We start from the raw sequence: 18,088 nt of genomic DNA on the forward strand, positions 1-18,088 counted from the left end.
TTTTTTTGTATATATTATTATTGTTATAGTATATTTTCCATATTTTGTTGTATATATTATTATTGTTTATTGTTTATAGCACACTGTGCACTGTATATATACACTATGTATATATTTGATTCTATTTATGTTATGTTACAAAATAATTTCCCAGTCTGGAATCATTAAAGTAATTCTATTCTATTCTATTTCAGAAAGTTATTTCTGTCAGGTATTCAAATGACTGTGATGCCCATGATGCATTTTAAAAGTATAGTTCTTTAAACTTATAAAGAATATTCAGTTTGCTGTCCAGATGTTTCACAGTCTTCTTGTCTTGTAGTCTTGTGGGTAGAAAGTTGCTCTCAGTTTCCCACACTGGCTCCTTGAATGCTGTGGTCAATGAACAACAAAAGGACTTTGAATGGAGCTTTTGTGACTGATCCTGGACGTGTGTTGTAGTAGAAACAGAGCCTGACATCACCAACCATCTGGAGGGAAAGAACACCATTGGCTGCCTCTGACAGTCTGTAAAGTTTCAAATTCTGATAAAAAGGATATAATAATAATGTACTTCAATTGATTTTTCCACCTTCTAGTCGATTTAGTACATTTTGTCCTTCCACTCATAATTGTGCCGTTGTATCATCAACTAGATCAAGTTTTCAACTCTATAGATGAGGGTGGGAGGTTGAGGCAGCTGCTTCCTGAAGTGTGCCAATCCCTTTGGAGAATAATCTGCTGCTGCTGGGGTTAAGGATGATGATCATGCTAAACTCTCATCTCCACAGTTTTCAAACAACTCTGCCCATTCAAAGAAATTAGTCTGTTGCATATCCAAACAGACCTTCAGATTATTATTAATTATTTTTTTCACACATGGTGCATCATAATCAGGCTAGTGCTGAAACAAACCAAATATTTCAAACACCCAACAGTAGTCTAGTTTTAAGCTCACTGACAAACTTAAAGAACGACTTTGGCAGGGATATTTTTCTCAACACAACGAAACATTGAACTAATCTATGATTTGAAAGTAGTTAGGAACTTTACATATTTGGAGCCAGAGTGTCTTTTAATCTGTGGCCCTTCAGGGCAAAGGTCTGGATCTATTGTCCCACAGAGCTCTGTGAGTGAGATTCCTCTGGTTTCCCACACTCTGCCTTTTCACTGGAGGAGCAATAGAAGTGTGTCTTATCATGCATCTCATTAGATACAATGTCCGTCCTGTTTGATGGTTAACTTTAAACTTTTTACATTAAAACACCTGACACAACAGTAATATGAATATAATGGTACATCAAATGTACATTTAGTAATTGGTTTGATGAACTGACTCACTGCATTGAATAGAGTGACATAAGATTAACAATTGCTCCTCATCAGACACATTTCCTGAACTACATTCCTATGCTTAGTTGAACACTAAACAGATATATTATGGATAAACAATTTTTGTGTGTGCTGAACTGTATCTTGATGTGTCAGTCAAAGGTAGGAACGATGGAGACCTGTATCAATGAGGTTAAAATGAAAAAACAATATGAGAACACATTTTCATATTGCAGTGTTTGTTTATTCAACAAGTCACAATGAGCCACATAAATTATAAAGTTTGAACTAGAGGTGATGATACATCACAACAACTTGTAGATTTCTACAAGACACACTGTACTCAGAGAGAGTAAACGAACAACTGTCTTTGTAAAAGACAAATGATTTACATTATGTGAGGACACAGTACTCATTGTACTTTACAATGTTTTTACAAATGGATTCAAACATTTGAACTTAATGAACAAAACACAAAGTAGTAAAAACTGGCCTTATAACAGGTCACATTGTTCTTGATAACCACTTAATTCAATCAATTATCAAAATGTAAAAATGACATTGTCACTGAAAAACTGTGACAGTGTGACATTAAACAAACCTTTTACAATGGAAAGATAAACATATTGATCTTAAAACAGATCATTTTTCAATTATCACATAAAGTGAGGGAAGGTCCCTTATGACAAAATGTCCATAAAAAGGACAATTCAGATTTTTGATCAATTCAAAATCATCAATACCTATTCAGAGGTAATAACCATCCCCATGCACTATATTGTACCAACACATGACGTGCAGTGAGGCATTAAAGTGTCACAGGAAAATTGTGACATGAATAAATCTTTTGGAAAAAAAAGATAAACATTTGGATCTAACAACAGATCAGTTTTGAGTAATAAAGATTAAAGTCCATTATGATAATATGACCATAAAACAGGACAGTAAAAGTGTCTGATCAAAATGATCAATATTATGAGAAGATAACAAATGTTACCAGAGCTTATACCACCAATACATGAAGTACAGTAAGATATGATAATAATTGCTGATGCAATCAGATTATGTTCATCTAACATGCATGTCAAGATGTTCTCTTTCTCAACTTGAAAGATATTGTTGCTCCTCAGTGTCAAAGAATTGAGTTTCAGTCATCTTTGACCAATATGGTCATGTCAGTTCGTCTGGTAGTAACTCCAGTGTGTAGGTGTCTACCACGGCCTCCAGAGGGCACTGTTGACTGGACTCTTGTCTTTGGTGATGCTGGTCTGGACTGTGGAGCTCAGAAGAGAGAAGTCAGCCTCTCTTAGGTTGTTATCACAGGAAGACTGCAGATTGTTGAAGTGGTCCATCAGTCTTCTCTGGGACTGTGTCTTCACCTGCTCTTTGGACAGGAATTGTGTCACCTCTTGGACACACCTGGAGTAGCCCTGACTGACAGCTGCTAAGTCCACAGGTGGATGCTGCTGCAGTCGTCTCAGGACACAAACGGTCATCTCCAGGATGTCTGCTTTCTCGATCTTGGAGTCTGGCTGCTGTTTGAGGAACTCTGGACCCAGGAGAGACTTGAGCTGCTCAATGCTGCTGTTGATTCTCTCTATGCGTAACTTCTCCACCAGAGGCTTTCTGAGCTGCAAAAAGAAGAACAAAGTCATGTGTATTCTGGAGTATAGTGTTAGCATGAACAGAGACAACGTCTCATAGACAGAATTTCAATCTTCTTGAATCTTCAGTTTACCTTTTGGGTCAGAGTCAGATGCTCCTCAGAATTGGTCATTGCTGCAGTGATTGTAGGTGCCATGTCTAGATCTCTGTGCTGTAGAGGTCTCTGTAGACAGAATCTGATCTCTGCTGGCTTCATCCCTCCTATTTATAGTCCCACATCTCCATATGAATGTGTGGGTCTTGGTCTGGTTGGAGTTTCTCACAGTCTCGGCCAATCAGAGAGCTTGGTGAGACAATAAGGGATGCGGCACACTTAATGCTGTTATTGCCTGGGGGACAATGGTTAGATCTCAGGGGAACAGGTGTTGGACTGGGGGGGGGGGGGAGTAATGGAGAGAGAGTCACAGAGCTCTGTGTGAATCTGGGAAAGTGGTGACCCTGTAGAGAGCAGATCTGCTGCCTGATGCTGGGATCAATGACTTTGACTGAGCACACGCCCATCATCCCATCACACATGCGAAGGAAGAACATTCATGGTGTTATGTAAATAATGACACGCAGGATAAAACAAAAATAGAAAGAACTAAGTTGATTATTTTGTTTTTAACTTGCACTTTATTTGAGCCAAAAAGTAAAATGTCGGAGATGAAATCACTCTCTGTAATTTACAATTTAGTAAAAAAAAAAATCTTAAATTTTTCTTAAATCTTAAAGATTTCTAAAACAGTGTGATGCCCATGCATGGCACTTGAAATAAAGTCAAGACAAAACTCACGCTGGTGTCCAAATGTAGCACAGTCTTTTGACACGTGCCTTGTAGTCAGTGTGAGTAACAAGTGGAGCTCAGTTTCCCACACTGCCTCCCTGTATGGTGTGTTCAATGAAGCACAAATGGACTCCTGTGACAGATGCTGGCTGTGAGTCTGACATCATCAGCCATCTGGAGGGAAAGGATGCCATTGGCTGACTCTGGACAGTTTGTTAAATTCAAAATTTTGGTAAAAAATGTCTTATAAAGTGTCACCAAAATAATCTATCATCTCATTTTCAGTTCCAATCATCATCATACTAGATGTTGAACCTCCAGTCATAATCATTCCTCATTACCGACCAACTGGATCAAAACTTCATCTCTCACGAGGTTGGGAGGTTTCCTGGGGGGCAGCTGTTCCTGGAGTGTGCCAATCCCCTTTGGAGAATTACTGCTGCTGGTGTGAGTGATTTCTTTCACACTAAACTCTTCCCTCCAGAGCTTTCCCACACTCCGTCTATTAGCACTAAATAGGCATGTGCCCTTCTACAAATGGACCTTTGAAGGGCCCTGTTCACAAGCAGTGTGCACCACCAAGCGTAGGGGTTGAGTCCCTCACAAAAAATAATTGACCATTAAATCCAATAGCTGGACACATAACATTTAATTAAACTAGAGAATTATATTTCTGAACATAATGAGGTGCAACCACTGGATGTTGAAAATCTCACCAGTGATTTGCCTGACAGATATGAATGATATAAAAAAGTTGAATCAATCTTAAAATCTCCCAAGTCTCGTGACCTGTTTAATGTTTGAACAACGAAGTATGTAAAATGCATACTCTTAAAGTAACAACCATACTTGAAATGTTTGAGCTGATAAATGTGTAAATTGTTAATTATCAACTAAAGCAGCAGAATAATAACTAGAAAATTCAACAAGAAATTTTAACTATGTGTAGCTGCCAGAGGAGGGCGGGGTTATAAATTTGGACAGGCAGATTTAAGGATGCCCTAATCAGGCAGATGGGTTACTGTCTGTCTGGAGTCTCACCAGGTAATTTGCTGCAGGCTGGTGAGGAGCATTGTGAGGGCACTGCCGATTCTGTTAGGAAGCAGGTTGTGTGTATGTATGCATATGTTAATGCTGACCAGGTTGCATGTTTGATGCCACAAACAGTTACAGGAGGGAAGTGAGCCAATGAGTGTTGGGCAGATCAGTGTTTAAACCCTGTGACAGTCGTATGGTATGTAATGCTTGCATTGTAGTTTATGTTTTGATATTTTAAGATGTTTTATAGCTTGTATTTTGTACTGCTGGCTTGCTATATGTTGTTGGTGAAAAGTATTTGTTTTGTATTGTAGGTGCATGAGGAGCAGCGGTGTATGGCCTGACTGCTGTTCCTTTTCCTCTTCTTATTTGTTTGTTTGGTTGATGTGTTCAGTTGAGCAGCTATCCCTGAGCGGGATTGCGCCCCTTTGTATGGCCTCGTGTTAAGATAACACGGAGCAGAGCTGTTCAGCTGAACCATCATTTATTTTGTTTGTTTTGTTTGTTTTGACCAGTCTCCCACCTATTGACCAGGGTAAGCAGTCGGCTTTAAGTCTCCAAGGGTGCTCAGCCTGCCTTAAAGCGAGGGGCCTAGGGGTTTGCTGTGTACACCGGCAGGAGTGGTGTTTTGAGTGGGTGCAGTGGTTATGGTTGCTCGATAGAGGTGTTGTGTTATAGTTACTGCCAGGTGCGTGTGTAGCATTATTAATCACCGTTTTGCTTATCCCCTCTCTCGCCCGCAGTAAGCCCGAGGGAGCCAGGCCGGCTGTGAACCAAATCTTTAGGGGAGATGTTTTAGTCATTGTTGCTTGCAACAATTCCTTTATGTGCCAATAAATAAATAAATAAATAGATTTGAGCCTAACTTTTGTATGAATAAAGAAACACGTGCTGTTTTAAATGCTATACTGGAGTTCTGTGTCATTCTCCGAACCGAGGGTTACATATGAGTTTGACTTTTACGTGTTCTGATACTTGGTGCACATCCCTATGCTAAGGTCAAAAGTAGTAAATGCTGAAGTTGGCTAGTACAAGTAGAAGACGTAGTAGTAAAAAAGGCTGTAGTATTACACAATAGATCAGAGGTGTCCAATCCTGTTCCTAGAGCTACTGTCCTGCATATTTTAGGTTTCTCTCCGCTCCAACACACCCGAGTCTAATGCTCTGCTTGTCATCAAACATCTGGTGCTAATTTTTCCGGCCTACATCATAAATGTGTTTGTTTATTTATAAGCAAATTCTACCCTTCGTTCCTTTTCAAGAAAATTATCTGTGACCTTGTCGTACCAACTAGGCGTCTTTTACATGGACTTGACCAGTGTCCTCTCAATGGCCAGCAGAGCTTGGCTTCTTAAACGGCCTTGGCCAACTAGGCGTCTTTCACAGGGAATTGACCAGTGTAAATTGTTTCAATGGCCAGCAGAGCTTGGCTGCTTAAACGACCATGGCCCATTGTGTTGCAGGTGTAAGACTTGAGCCGCTTTAAACAGGAGAAGCTCCTCTCTGCACCTGCAGATGTAACTCCAACTGGTACTACTAATGACAGCAGTTGGTACAGCTGAGGCATTGCACTGTCCAACCCCATTTCTTTCAGAAACAGCAAGAAATCACACAGCTGTCCCCTGTTGCCCTGCAAGTGCTGGTTTCAATAAAGGACCTGAAGTTCAGACCTCATTCTCCCTGAATCGAAGAAGTGGACAAACATTTTCAGGACACCCTGAAACGCCTCTTCTGTAAACAATTGGGTCATCTCATCAAATTTCCCTAGATTGACTAATTCTAAGAAGCACATGCTTTCCAAATTTGCAAAACTCCGAGGTATCTGCTCTCAAAGATTTTCTAGGATGGCCATGTACAGATTTCTTAAGCTCTTCTTTGGATCCTGCAGTTGTGACAGACTGCTTTCTCAGGAGCTCAGTTTGCATGTCGGATGTGAGATCTGCTGCTTTGGCATTGGCAGCCTGGAAAGCCCCCTCTGACCTCTTCTCTTTGACATAAGCAAGAAGAACTCTTTTTTTGCAGTACAAAACATCCATAGATCTCTGCTGAACAATGCCAAACACCACATCAGTCTCAGAGAAGATTTGTTCATATGTGTACAACATGAACTCAAAATCCTCCAATTTAAAAAGAAAGCCTTTGGCACAATCTAATGTGTCATCATCTATGGTCTTATCTGCAATGATCTTCTCAAATGTCTCAAGGAGGGCATCAAAAATGTTTGCCACAATGCTCACTATCCATGATGTAAAATTCCATTGAGTAGGAGCGTTTCTGGGCAACCTTGAGCAGCCTGCAGACTAAAGAAAAGACGTCCTTTTTGTGGATTTTGAGAAAAATGTGACAAACCCAGAGAGAGATACAAAAAAATTCTGCACTCAGATAAGCATTTAGCCCCCTGAAACAGCACCAGATTCAGTTTGTGTAAATAGCAATGCACAAACATGGCATTGGGGGCTATTCCTTTAACTTTGGCCTGCAAACCATTGAGAGCTGAAGCCATGACAGCAGCCCAATCATAGGTTTGTGCCACAAGTTTTTCCCTGAAATTAAAGCCCTGCATGTTCTCATTCAAGACTCCAAAAACAGAATGAGCATCTCTTCCCCCAGAAACATGAAAAAACGCAATAAAGCGCTTCTGAATTTCACCTGCAATCCACGTAGCAAACAATGACATGGCTGTGGCCAACTCTCTATCAGTTGTCTCATCCACCTGCCATGCAAACAAGGGAGCAGCCTGAATTTCATCTTTGATCCCCTCAGAATCAGTAGTTAAAAGAGAAGGGACCAAGTCATTTTGGATTGAATGGAAGATCCCAGAAAACACAGCCGATGACTGTAATTGTGTGGCCAGGACAGAGTCATATTTTGCTTATGTTTCTGTAAACTCCCTGCAGTTCCCCCTTTTGGATGATTCACCACTCTCATCGTGCCCCCTAAATGACAGCTCCTGACGGCAGAGCAAGGAAGTCACATCAATAAGGCCGTTTAGGAAAGCCCTGTTTTGTTTGACTGTTTCATTATGTTTTGCTACTTGAATGCGAGCACCTTCATTTGTTGCATGTTCAACCCTGACTCTGCCCAGGCAACTTAACCTTGCACATGCTTTTTTCATGCCTTTTGTATGTCCTGTCAAAGTTTGATAGATCCCCAAAACCCACTTTGGACCGGTCAACACATCCCTGAGATGGTTTTCTCAAGAGACATGGCCAACAGTACATTCTATTTGTGACGGCACTTTCAGCCAGCCAGCTCACATTGTCAAACCAGGACACCTGAAAAAAACCTTTTGCACTAAATCAATCTTAGGAGTTGACCTGCCCTGCTGTTTTTACTCTAATATTCTCTTCGTAAGGAAGACTATCAAATGGCTTTGCCAAAATCCAGTCGACAACATTCATATTATCTGCCATGATGTTCAGCTTGCTAATGCTAGAAGCTAGAGCTGCTTCGCCAGGCTCCTGTGAAGTGTGACCGCCTGTGAGTGTGAGTTATCGTGACCTGTGATAAGCAGCTTATTCTGAACAAAAGATGAAGGCTTTCTAGCATGTATTTTGTCAATGAAATGAACACACAGCAGTACATAATTCACAATTTCTTTTGTTTTTTGGTGACATTTTAAGAGAAGCTTGCAGTCTCTGGTGCAGTGCATTTAAAGTTTTTAACACTGTATTTTAATTCAATTCAATTTTATTTATAGTGCCAAATCATAACAAAAGTTATCTCAGGATACATTACAAACTAGGTAAAGACCACACTCTATGACTTAATTTTGATAAACATGGACCCAACAATTCCTCCGTAGAGTACGGTGGCAACGAAAACCTTCCCTGTAACAGGCAGTAACGTCAGACAGACTAATCTCTGTGGAGGACGGCCATCTGTCTTGACCGGTTGGGGAGGAAGAAAAGGAGAGAGAAAGAGAGAAAAGACGGACAGATGGACAGAGAGCGACAAAGACAGAGACAGACTTCCAGTAACTATAATATTATCTATAGTAATGTGAATATTACTTACATGTTATGGCAGTTAATACAGCAGAGTAGTAGAAACAAGCACAGCTAAGGTTATAGATTATAATAGAAGCAGGAAGCGTCATGCAGGACCACGGCAGCAGGCACCACCACGATCAGCAGAGACCTGCAAGACGACAAAGCACAAACAACCCGGGGAAGAAGTTGAATTAGTAACATGCATTGATGAGACATGAAGGATACAAACAGAGAGGAGAGAAGCTCAGAGTATCTGGAAAAGTATTATCCCCCGGCAGACTAGGCCTATAGCAGCATAATTAAGCAGAACAAAATCAGCTTTAAAATAACAACATTGCTTAGGGCTCATAAGCCCTAGCTGTAAGCTTTATCAAAAAGGAAAGTTTTAAGTTTACTCTTAAATATGGGGACAGTGTCTGCCTCTCGAATAACACTTGGGCGTTGGTTTCACAGGAGAGAAGCTTGGTAGCTGAAGGCTCTGCCTCCCATTCTACATTTGGAGACTCTAGGAATGACGAGTAGCCCTGCATTCTCAGAGCGCGGCGATCTAGTCGGGTAATACGGTACTATGAGCTCTTTAAGATACGACGGAGCCTGACCAATAAGACAATTTCGCAATATTACGCAGGTGAAAATATGCGTTCCTTGTTGTAAGTTATATGTCAGAATCGAAGGATATATCCTCCCAAAAATAACACCCAAATTCCTGACTGTGGTGCTGAAGAACAACACAACATCATCCAGAGTAACAATGTCTTTAGCTAATGAGTTTCGGAGGCCTTTGGGGCCAAGTACAATGACTTCAGTTTTATGTGAGTTAAACATCAGAAAATTGCAGGTCATCCAGCTTATAATTTCCTTAATGCACATTTGAAGTTTATCTAACTGATCGGTTTCGTCTGGTTTGATCGACAAATATAATTGTGTATCATCAGCATAACAATGAAAGTTTATGGAGTGCTTCCTTATAATATTTCCTAAGGGAAGCATATATAAGGTGAATAGAATCGGTCCAAGGACAGAACCCTGTGGGACTCTGTGACTAACTTTAGTGTGATTGGAGGATTTGTCTTTAACATGTACAAACTGAGATCTATCTGATAAATATGACTTAAACCAGCTCAGTGCGGTTCCTTTAATGCCAATTAGATGCTCCAGTCTCTGTAGCAGGATATGATGGTCAATAGTGTCGAAGGCAGCACTAAGATCTAGTAAAACAAGTACAGTTCCTTTGTCTTTACCAGTGCTGTCTCAGTGCTATGATTCATTCTAAATCCTGACTGGAAGTCCTCAAATAATTCCTAATTATGTAAAAAGTCATACAGCTGAATGGCGACTAATTTCTCGAGAATCTTAGAGAGAAAAGGAATGTTAGATATGTCTATAGTTGGCTCGTACCTCAGAATCAAGACTGGGCTTTTTAAGAAGAGGTTTAATTACAGCTACTTTAAAAGACTGTGGTACATAACCTGCTGATAAAGACATGTTAATCATATCTAATACAGGAGTGCTAACTAAAGGTAACACTTCTTTAAGTAACCTAGTTGGAATAGAGTCTAGGAGACAAGAAGAGGGCTTAGATGCTGAAATAGTACATGTTAATTTGTTAGGGTCGACTGTAGAAAAGCAGTCCTAGCACATATCAGGTCGCACAGTTGGTTCCTGGGTTGGTGGATGAGCTGCTCTGGCATTACCGAGGGCCTTCCTATATGTTTTTAGACTTTCATGCTAAGCTAAGCGAGATTCCTCCAATTTCGTAGAGCACCATTTGCTTTCTAATTTTCGCGATACTTGTTTTGATTCAGGGGTCTGTGAGTTATACCACGGAGCTAACTTCCTCTGTTTCATTATTTTCCTTTTTTTGATGGAGCAACACAGTCAAGTGTTGTTCGTAGTGAGCCTGCAACACTGTCAACATGGTGATCAATTTCAGAGAAACTTACGTTTCAGGATAAGGCATTAAATTATATACAGATGGAATCGATTCCTTAAATTTAGTTATATCACTATCAGATAAACATCTAGTGTAGAAACTTTTGCCCAGAGGTGAGTAGTCCTGTAATACGAATTCAAAAGTTATTAAATAACTTTGAGAAAATAGTATTCTGTGGAAAGACTATTAAGTCATTGATTTTCACACCATAAGCCAAAACAAGGTCGAGGGTGTGATTAAAACAGTGAGTAGGTTTATGTTCACTCTGACTAAAACCAATCGAATCTGAGGGCGTGCTCACACTGTCCTCCCGGGCCGAGACCCGGACCCCTCCCTCTCCCCCCCGCGCCCCAGCCCCGTTTGTACTCACACTGCCAGGCCCTCGGCCAATGCTTCTTGCTGTCCATACGCCATCACGCCGTAACACGTCACACGCATTGATCGCGTGTGTGGGGCTTTGTTTACAAATCTTTCCATAGACCTCGGAGTTTTTGTGCGTCTTGTCGACTGTTTTTGAATATTTTCATCCGACCAAATCTGCAGTAAACACTCCACCTCCGCATCACACCAACGTGAACCTTTCACCACCATTGTTGTTGTTGTTGTTAAATGTCCGCGCATGGTCCGTCCTTCTATTTACATGTCCGAACAGGCGGACATAACGCTACTGGCGTAGGGCTCGTGCTCTTGCTCGCACACGTGCGCACGCTCGTGCTCGTACATGTGCAAACGGCTCCGCTAAAGCCCACCTCTTTCAAGCGGGCCGTGGACGGTCCGCTGGCCGCAGTTGAGCGCGGAGAGGGTGCACTCACATGGCTTAAAGGTACTAGGCTTTAGCTGAAAAAACGGTTTTGGCCGCGGCCAAAAGGACAGTGTGATCAAGCTCTAATAGAGAGATAAACGCAGTAATAAGGTTATTATTATCAATGTACATGTGAATATTAAAATCTCCTACAATGATTACTTTATCAGATTTAAGGACTAAATTTGACAGAAACTGAGAATTCAGATAGAAAGAGTACGGACCAGGAGCACGGTACACTATAACAAGTTTAATTTGCTGCACAGTTTTCCAGGTTGAATGTGAAAGACTGGATTTATCTGTATCTGTATCGCCTTCACTTCGTCTGCCTGTGTCTCTCTGTCTGTGTGGACCGCCTGCTCTGGACCGGGGTGAGTAAGTCGTGTGCTTGTGGTGGTGAATGTGGCAACCTGTGACCGTCCCGCTACGTCTGCTGCTAATAACATTAGCCACACTCCCTGCCAGTCCGTCCGACGCAGCCTAGCTGAGTGCCCCGCTAAAAACATTAGCTCAGCTGTGTAGCTATCTTGCCGGCGTTCAGGGGGGGAACCCCCACTCCCTTCCTGCTCGTCAGCGGTAGCCTAGCTGTCTGCCTAGCTTACCACCACCAAGCAGGCGTACCTGGGGGGAATCCCCACTCTCCATCAGCTCGCCTGGCTAACTGCTGACACGGCAATGTGGGCTCTGCCTACCGCCCGGGAATGGTCCGGGCCAACCAACACCACCCATTCCACCGACTTCAACCCCTGGTTCACTGCTGCGGCCACACAACTCACTGCCTACCAGCTTCTAGCTACCCAGATGCTAGCCACTGCCAACATCCTACCTCGCCTCCTTTCACCATTACTGACCCATCTACACCCTGGATCTTCACCTCTGCTACTTCACACTCTCTCGACCCTTTCCTCCACTCCACCAACTCCTCCCCCTCTCACCTACACTGCTGCCGATCTCCACCGCCTCAACAACAACCATCGCCTTCCTGCTGCTGCTGCCACCGCAGCCAGCAAAGCTGGGATCCACCGTAATCGGCGCTTCATCCACCGAGGCCCTGGCCCCCCCCGCAACCATCACCTCCCCGCTGGCTCACCTATCCCCTCATTCTGGACTAACTCTCGCCCCCCCCCCCCCCCCCCCCCCCGCTCCCACTTCCCGAACTGCCAACCTCAACAACCTCCGCTCCCCCTCCCCCGCTCCTCCATCCATCTCCCTTGCGCTACTGAACTGTCGCTCCCTCTCCAACAAATCACCTGTTATATCTGAACTGTTACTGGACAATAACCTCGATCTACTCCTCCTCTGTGAAACCTGGCAACAGCCGCTGGATTACTACGCTCTCAACCAAGCCACTCCTCCCCACTACAGCTACATCGCCAAACCCCGCCTTTCCGGCAGAGGGGGAGGCGTTGCCGTTCTCCATAAACAATCCCTGACCATCACTGAACTCAATCTCAACCTCCCATCTATCTCATCCTTCGAACACCTTGCCTTCTCCCTTCCCAACTCTATCACTGCTGTTCTAATCTACCGTCCCCCGAAGCCACACCCATCTTTTCTCTCTGATCTGTCCGACCTCCTCACTATTGCGTCCTCCCTCTCTCCCCGCCTCCTACTTACCGGTGACCTGAACATCCACATCGAACAGCCCAACGCCCCACTGACATCTGACTTCCTCTCTCTTCTTGACTGTTTCCACCTAACCCAACATATTGACTTCCCCACCCACACCAAAGGCCACATCCTCGACATCGTCTGCTCTGCTTCCCTCCCCGTCTCTAACCCACATCCCCTCCCCTTTCCCCTCTCTGATCACCTTTGCATCATCTTCTCCGCCCCTCTACCCTCCCCCCACAATCCCAAAAAGCGTGCCATCTCCTACCGTAACATCAAATCAGTCAATCCACTCTCCCTCTCCCAGCTCATATCCTCTGCCTTCCCCCCCCGACTCTGCCCCCTCTTCCCCTGATGACTACGCCACCATGCTCAACTCCATCCTTTCTGACTCACTTGACTCCCTTGCCCCCTGGAAAACGTCCTCTGTCTCATTCACCCGCTCTGCCCCCTGGTACACCCCCGAACTCCGCACCATGAAACAGACCGGCCGACAAATCGAACGACTCCTCAAACGAACCCACCTCACCGTTCACGCTGAAGCCTACAAACACCACATCTCCTCCTACCGTGATGCTCTCCACGCTGCCAAATCCGCCCACTTCTCCACCCTCATCAACAGCACCAATAGGAACCCCCGCATCCTGTTCTCCACCGTCAACAAACTGCTCCAACCCCCAGACCACAACCCTCCCTTGTCACCCGACATCTGCAACTCTTTCCTCCTCGCCTTTAACAATGAAATCTCCCAAATCAACAGCTTCCTGACTGCCACTGTTGGCAACTCCTCCACCAACACCATCCCAGTCCCCTCCCCCCTCCCTGACCACCCGCCCCCCCCCTTCTCTCACTGCCTTCTCCCCCATCGACCCCTCCTACATCTTGGACATCATCTCTGCGTCCAAAACAACCACCTGCTCCCTCGACCCCCTACCAACAGCTCTAACCAAGGCCTGCCTCCCCGTCCTCATCCCCCACCTCACCACCCTCTTCAACCAGTCTCTGTCCCTTGGTCTCATTCCCTCCACCTACAAACTTGCCTCCATCACCCCCATCCTTAAAAAGCCCACCCTTGATCCAGCTAACCTCTCCAACTACCGTCCTATCTCCAACCTGCCGTTCTTCTCCAAAACTCTGGAACGCATTGTTGCCGCCCAACTTCACTCCCACCTCCAGTCAAACAACCTCTATGAACCCCTCCAATCCGGTTTCCGCCCACTTCACAGCACCGAAACTGCCCTTGTCAAAGTTGTCAATGACCTCCTCGCCTCTGCAGACTCTGGTGCCCTCAACATCCTGCTACTACTCGACCTCAGCGCAGCCTTCGATACTATCAATCATTCCATCCTCCTCGAAAGGCTGCGCCAGCAGGGTGTTGAGGGCACTGCCCTCGACTGGCTCACCTCCTACCTCACCAACAGGCAACAGTTCGTCTCCCTCTCCGGCCACACATCCACCCTCTCTCCTGTTTCGCAGGGGGTCCCTCAAGGCTCAGTCCTTGGCCCCCTTCTCTTCATCTGCTACCTATTCCCCCTTGGTCACCTCATCCGCTCACTCAACCTCGATTTCCACTGCTATGCTGACGACACCCAGATCTACATCCGCACCAAACCCACCCAAAATCTTCCACTCAACCACATTGAAACCTGCATTTCTGCAATAAAAACATGGCTGTCCCAGAACTTCCTCAAACTCAACAGTGACAAAACAGAACTCCTCCTCATTGGCACCAAATCCACTTTAAACAAAACCGGACCCATCTCACTTACCATTGACAGCTCAATCATTTCTCCCTCCCCCCTTGCACGCAACCTTGGTGTTATCCTGGACCCCACGCTCTCCTTTGATCACCACGTCCGCTCCATCGTCAAGACCTCCTACTTCCACCTCCGCCGCATCGCCAAAATCAGACACTGCCTCCCCCCCCCTGCCGCTGAATCCCTCATCCACGCCTTCATCTCCTCACGTCTCGACTACTGCAATTCCCTCCTCACTGGCATCACCTCCCATTCCCTCCATAGACTCCAAATGGTCCAGAACTCTGCTGCTCGCCTCCTCACTCACACCCGCTCCCGTGAACACATCACCCCCATTCTCTACACCCTCCACTGGCTCCCGATCAAACAACGCATCGACTTCAAAATACTCCTCCTCACCTTCAAAGCTCTCCACCATCTGGCACCACCCTACCTCTCTGACCTCCTTACCCCCCACCGCCCCTCCCGAGCCCTCCGATCCTCCTCCTCCCTAACTCTGACCATGCCACCTTCCAAACTCAAAACCTTCGGACACAGAGCTTTCTCTAGAACTGCACCCCGACTCTGGAACTCTCTCCCCCAGCCCATCCGCGACTCTCCATCACTCACAACATTTAAATCCCGTCTAAAAACCTTCCTTTTCTCACAAGCCTACAACCTCCCCTACCCATAACTACATTCAATCCTGGCCTCTCCCCCCGACCCCCCCCCCCACCCTCCTTCCGCTCTCCTCACCCATTCAGCCCCTCCCCCTGACCCCCCCCCCCCCCACTGCTCTTCAATCCATCCCCCCACCTCTATTGTTGTACCTGTTTCTGGCTATTTGTCTGTATCACCATTACCCCATGCCCCCTTCGCCTTGTTTCCCTGTCATCCTTGTCATCCTTGTCTCCTGTTGTTTATCGTCTGTATATTACCTGTCCTACTCTGTAAGCGACTTTGGGTCTCTGAAAAGCGCTATATAAAATAAATGAATTATTATTATTATTATATTTACGTTTATCCTTAGCCAGCAGTTTCAAATAGGACTCAATGTCGCCCGCTCTGGCCCCTGGGACGCATTTTACTATGGTCCTTGGTGTCGCTAAGTTTACGTTTCTCAGAATGGAGCTGCCAATAACCAGTGTTGTTTCCTTAGCATGTGTGTCACTGGGGGAAGCCATCACCAGCCGAGAAGCTAACTGCTCAGCTAAAGTGGCTAACAGCGTGTAACGTCTAATCAGCAAGTAAGTGGTCGAAAGAAGGAGAGCTGTGAGTGCTTGAGTAGAACTAGTTGATGTTTAAATGTTAAGCAGTTACTCTCTCTCTTCCTGTTACCGTAACAACAAGCAACAAACAGAACGCGACTGACACATTTACTCAAACAAAACTATAAAGACTGATCAGATAGGTAACGCTATGTTTGACACCATCATGAAAAACTAAACATAGAGGCATCCAGGAGGACAGCTAATGTTACTCAGTCTCTTCCTGTTTATCCGTCACTATAGCAACCTCATTATTGGTTTTGTTTTATGAATGTCATAAAGTAGATTTAGTACATTGACTAAATTAATTTAAAAATAAACAAAAAAAATAGATTTAGTACATTGACCAAATTTAAAAATAAATAAAAATCAGATTTAGTACATTGACTAAATTAATTGAAAAATAAACAAATAAGAAGCAGATTTAGTAAATTGACTAAATTAATTTAACAATAAATAAACAAAAAGCAGATTTAGTACATTGACTAAATTAATTTAACAATAAATAAACAAAAAGCAGATTTAGTACATTGACCAACTTAATTTAAAATAAAAAGTAGATTTAGTACTTTGACTGAGTTAATTAAAAAATAAATAAATATAAAGCAGATTTAGTACATTGACTAAATTAATTTAAAAGTACATTAATTAAAAAAGATGATGATAAAGTAATCCTGTGTTTTCTACTGCAGCTTTGATACACACACTTACCAGCAGCAGCTCCTTACTCCTTCACGTGACAGAATCTTATGTTTGCCTTTCAGCATCAAGGTTATGTAAGGATGAACGAAGACAAAAATCGTGAAGATGTGTTTTAATACATCACAGCACTCTCTGTGCCTATGTTACCTGAGTCTAATGTTCTGCTCGTTATCAAGCAGCTGAAGCTTCTTCTTCTTCTTCTGGATTTGATTAGCGGCAATGCACCTATAAGCTGGATGCCAGCAGTAGAAAACACAGGATTACTTTTAAATTAATTTAGTCAATGTACTAAATCTGCTTTTTGTTTATTTATTGTTAAATTAATTTAGTCAATGTACTAAATCTGCTTCTAATGTTTCTTTTTAAATGAATTTAGTCAATGTACTAAATCTGCTTTTTGTTTATTTATATTTAAATTAATTTAGTCAATGTACTAAATCTACTTTATTACATTCATAAAACAAAACCAATAACGAGGTTGCCATAGTGACGGATTAACAGGAAGAGACTGAGTAAGTAGCTGTCCTCCTGGACCTACCGGACTGGAGTGTGGAACATTAGATGACAGAAAAAAACAAAACAACCTTAAACCCTATCCATTAAGCCTGTTTCCCTCAAGTATTTACACACATACCTCCTAATGCTTTCTGATCTTTGCAACATGTTCTCTACCGTAAAGCTCACTTTTTCCCTTTGCAGTGCTGACTTTATATCTCTCCTCTCTCTCTCATATCCCTTGCATTCCATAAGAACATGCTACACAGTTTCAGGATGATCACACAGTCAACATTTACCAGTAGGATGTTTACCAATTCTGTGTAGCGTGCTGTTAAGCCCTGTGTGTCCTATCTGAGGCGGGTAATGACCACCTCCTCCTTCCTGCTCCCGCCCACCACTCCTCCTTTTCCCACCAGTTTTTGTATACCGTAAAAGTGTCTTCCTGTCTCATTTATGTCCCAATATTCGTGCCAAACCCTTTGCATTTGTGTTTTAATGACTGTCTTTCGTTCTGCTTTCCCTAGTGGGATATTGTTTACTGTTTGTAATCTGAGTGCTTGTTTTGCCAGTATATCTGCATCCTCATTGCCCTCGACCCCTGCATGAGCAGGAACCCACAGAAAACTGACAGTCCTCCCCCTGTTTTGAAGCATTTGATGGATCTCCATGATTAGATCTTGCCTACATGACTTCATGGTCCTAATACTACTGAGGGCTGCCCAGCTATCTAATGCAATGAGTGCATTGGCCCTGTTGTCTCCCCCTA

General features: G+C 43.7%; 1 protein-coding gene across 1 annotated transcript; it reads right to left on the reverse strand.

Moving 5' to 3' along the window:
* Positions 1-2,522: 2,522 nt before the first annotated feature.
* LOC310948298 (transcription factor HES-5-like) lies at positions 2,523-3,172 on the reverse strand (the record flags this gene model as incomplete). Its single annotated transcript, XM_083915373.1, has 2 exons — positions 2,523-2,942; positions 3,050-3,172. 2 exons carry the CDS (start codon positions 3,170-3,172, stop codon positions 2,523-2,525), a joined length of 543 nt encoding a protein of 180 aa, XP_083771499.1.
* Between the last annotated feature and the right edge of the window lie 14,916 nt (positions 3,173-18,088).

Source organism: Echiichthys vipera, assembly GCF_963691815.1.
Source record: "Echiichthys vipera genome assembly, chromosome: 6".
Classification (NCBI taxonomy): domain Eukaryota; kingdom Metazoa; phylum Chordata; class Actinopteri; order Perciformes; family Trachinidae; genus Echiichthys; species Echiichthys vipera.